This window comes from Dipodomys ordii, unplaced genomic scaffold (assembly GCF_000151885.1).
Source record: "Dipodomys ordii isolate 6190 unplaced genomic scaffold, Dord_2.0 Scaffold7, whole genome shotgun sequence".
Lineage (NCBI taxonomy): Eukaryota > Metazoa > Chordata > Mammalia > Rodentia > Heteromyidae > Dipodomys > Dipodomys ordii.
In genome coordinates this window covers 19,783,318-19,786,897 of record NW_012267223.1, presented here as the reverse complement: position 1 = coordinate 19,786,897, position 3,580 = coordinate 19,783,318, and the positions used below count along the sequence as shown (strand labels likewise).

Below are 3,580 nucleotides of genomic sequence, written 5' to 3'. Positions count from 1 at the left end.
TTTTCTTTTTGCTTATGTGGTGCTGAGGAATCGAACCCAGGGCCTCAGGCATGCAAGGCAAGTGCTCTACCACTGAGCCACCTTCCCAGCCCCAGTGGAGCTAACTTTAGCAGTGGGAAGTGGTCACTGACAGAGCAAGGAGACTGTGACAAATCTTTCCTTTGAACCTACAGTCTATGGCTGGTAGTGGAACTCTTTGCCTAACATTTAAGGCCCTGGGTTCCATCTACAACAATTCAAGAAGAAAACAAACAAACAAACAAATACTCTAGAGGTAGGTGCCCAACCTGAGAATGAAGAGAAGCTAGAGGAAAACGAAGTGACTCTACCTGCCGAGTGTGCATGCGGACAGTCACCTGGCCATACATGTTGCTCTGCTTCAGTAGGCTTGAGCAGCGAACCTGAACCACTTGGGCAGGCTCTAAAGATTCCACAAAGCTCCAGCGGACTGTCTTATATTTGAGATCCCAGACCATGTCCTAAGGGCAGAGGAGAATAAATTAAACTGAGTTTTCCCTTTCTTATTCAGACACTGCTACCACTATACCTGCACTTGCATCTTGCAATATTATAGGCAACAAGCACTTTCAGCTAAATGTATCTATTTTCTTCCCAAGTTGTTTTGTTTGTTTGTTTTTAATGATGATCCTGAGGCTAGGACTCAGAGCTTCCATTCCCATTCTTCTTGTTTGCTCATGCTTGGCACTCTACCATCTGAGCCATGCCTCCAGCCCAGATTTTTGCTGATTAATTGAAGCTAAAGCTTGGCAGACTTTTCTACCCAAGATTGGCTTCCAACCAAGATCCTCCAGGTCTCTGCATCCTGAATAGCTATAAATATATCTAGGAGTTACTTTTTTTTTTTTTTTTGTCAGTTGTGGGGCCTGAACTCTGGGCCTAGCCATTCCCCAAGCTGTTCAGCTGTAGACCAGTACTCTACCACTTGAGCCTCAGCCCCACTTCTGGCTTTTTCTTCTTATGTGGTGCTGAGGAATCGAACCGAGGGCCTCATGCATGCAAGGCAAGCACTCTACCACTGAGCCACCTTCCCAGCCACTATAGGAGATACTGGTACCCAGATTCTTCCCAAGTTTTGATTAAAAGATTGCACAAGCTCACTCTTTCATCTAAATCAAGACTGAAGACCTGCTATCTCTTGTAGGACCCTTTACATGCCACATGGTAAGATAACCAATACACTATGCTTCCTTACTTACACATTCATAAATATGCATATGCTTCTATTGAGTGCCTGTCCCCTGCCCCACAACATGTTTTAGCAGTGAAAGGCGGAAATTTTGTAAGGACATAAGGATTATACTGCTAATACTTGAGAGAATACTAAAAACTTAAGTTCTACTGACAGTAAAGCTAAATTTTAGAAGAAGTTTTTTTTGGGGGGTTTGGAGTCTTTTGTGCTGGTCTTGGGGCTTGAATTCAGGGCCTGGCAACTGTCTCTGAGCTTTTTTTCTTCAAAGCTAGTGCTCTGTCACTTGAGCCAAGCTCCACTTCTAGCTTTTTAGTGGTTAACTGGAGATGAGTCTCCTTCCCAAGATGGCTTCCTGAGTCCTTATGATTACAGTTATGAGCCACAAGCACCTGCCTAAAAATGAACTTCTTATTCTTTGTACCATTCTTGCGGCTTGAAGTCAGGACCTGGACGCTATTCCTCAGCTCTTTTTTGCTCAAGGCCAGTGCTCTGCCACTTGAACCACAGGCTCCACTTCTGGCTTTTTAGTGGTTAATGGAGAAGATTCTCACAGACTTTCCTGCATGAAAAGCTTTGAACCATGATCCTCAGATCTCAACCTCCTGATTAGCTAGGATTACAGATGTCAGCCACAGTCACCCAGTGGAAGTTCTTATTATTGAATTTCTAACTGAACCAAGAGAATCCACCTTCTTGTGTATCTAGCACCCTCCTCAACTCTGGCTAAATGATTCACTGTAGTATAAACATGTATACGTGCAGCATCAAGTAGCCTGTTCTGCCCTCTGTGGTTCAGTACTACCCACTAAGAGACTTTTTACTTTTTACCAACCTCTGCCAATCATTATCACTCAGCAAAAAGTAAAAGACTTATGCTTATGCCTTAAACCTTATGCACTTTCAAAACCAGTCCTTCTGGGGAAAAAAACAGACCCTGATGTGTTGCTTCATGTATATAACCCCAACAATTGGGAGACTAAGGTTTGAGACAAACTTCCTGGGCTACATAGTTAAGGTCATGTTTAAAAAACAAAAAGTCAGCTGGGTGCTGGTGGCTCATGCCTATAATCCTAGCTACTCAGGAGGCTGAGATCTGAGGACCGTGGTCAAGCCAGCCCAGGCAGGAAGTCCATGAGACTCTTATCTACAATTAACTACCAGAAAACCAGAAGAAGCACTATAGCTCAAAGTGTTAGCATACCAGCCTTGAATGTAAAAGCTCGAGGACAGTGCGCAGGTCCTTAATTTTAAGCCTCATGACTGAAAAAAAAAAAAAAAGACCCCAGAACTCAGGTGGCTCAAGGCTTTAATACCAGCTACTCAGGAAACAGATCAGAAGGATCAGTTTGAGGCTAGCCTGGGCAGAAAGTTAGTAAGACACCCCCCTCCATCTCAACCAATAAGCTAAGCATGGTGGCATGTGTCTATGTACCCAGCCCGGGCAGGAGAGACCGTGAGACTCCTATCTCCAATAAACCACCAGAAAACCGGAAGTGGCGCTGTAGCTCAAGTGGTAGAGCGCTCGCCTTGGGCTGAAGGGCTGAGGGGCGGCGCCCAGGCCCAGAGTTCAAGCCCCACGACCGACAAAAAAAAAAAAGAAAGTTCAAGCCATAGGTAGAAGCTAATCCAGGAAAAAAATTGAGATCCTACCTAAAAGTATAAAAAGAAAAGGGCTAACAGTATAACTCAAGTGCAGACCACCTGCCTAGCAAGCATGAGACCTCAAATTCAAATTCTTGTATTGCCAAAAAAAAAAAAAAAAAACACAAGCTACAAGTAATATCTAGAATCTGCCTACTCTGGCATCATGCAGTTTTAAGGATAAGAACCTACCGTAAAACAGTGTTCAGTTACCAAAGTATGAAGCCGGTCATGGTCTGAACTAGAAAAAAAAAGAGGTATTTCCATCACTGATTCCTGCTTTTATGATATCCTGTAATGGAAGTTAAATATAGCCATGAAAGTGAAAATTTAATTATTTGTTTTGTGCTGGTCCTACGGCTTACACTCAGGGCCTGAGTAGCATCTATGAGCTTTTTTGCTCAAGACTAGCACTCTACCACTTGGGCCACAGTTCTAGTTGCAGCTTTTCAGTGGTTAATTGGAAATAAGAGTCTCATCGTCTTTCCTGCCCCAGCTTACTTCAAACTGCAATCTTCAGATTTCAGCCTCCCGCATAGCTAGGATTACAAGAGGAAGCTATGGGTACACAGCAAAATAATTCATTTTTATAAATATTTTCTGTACATCTATTATAAGAGATAATGTGGTCTATTCTAGGGACACAAAGATGAATGATAAGATTTATCAAAAACCATTGGAATTTAATAGCATAGTAAAATTATCCTATGGAACAAAAAGAAATTTCTC

At 42.8% G+C, this 3,580-nt stretch overlaps 1 protein-coding gene across 1 annotated transcript in view; it reads right to left on the bottom strand.

The window, feature by feature from the left end:
* The window catches only part of Mrpl45 (mitochondrial ribosomal protein L45), an 18,438-nt gene that overhangs the window by 6,578 nt on the left and 8,280 nt on the right, over window positions 1-3,580 (bottom strand). The window contains exons 5-6 of the mRNA XM_013037071.1: window positions 3,044-3,092; window positions 330-479 (exon numbers count right to left, since the gene is read on the bottom strand). Coding sequence (XP_012892525.1) covers window positions 330-479; window positions 3,044-3,092 — 199 coding nt within the window. The remainder of the gene's footprint in view (window positions 1-329; window positions 480-3,043; window positions 3,093-3,580) is intronic.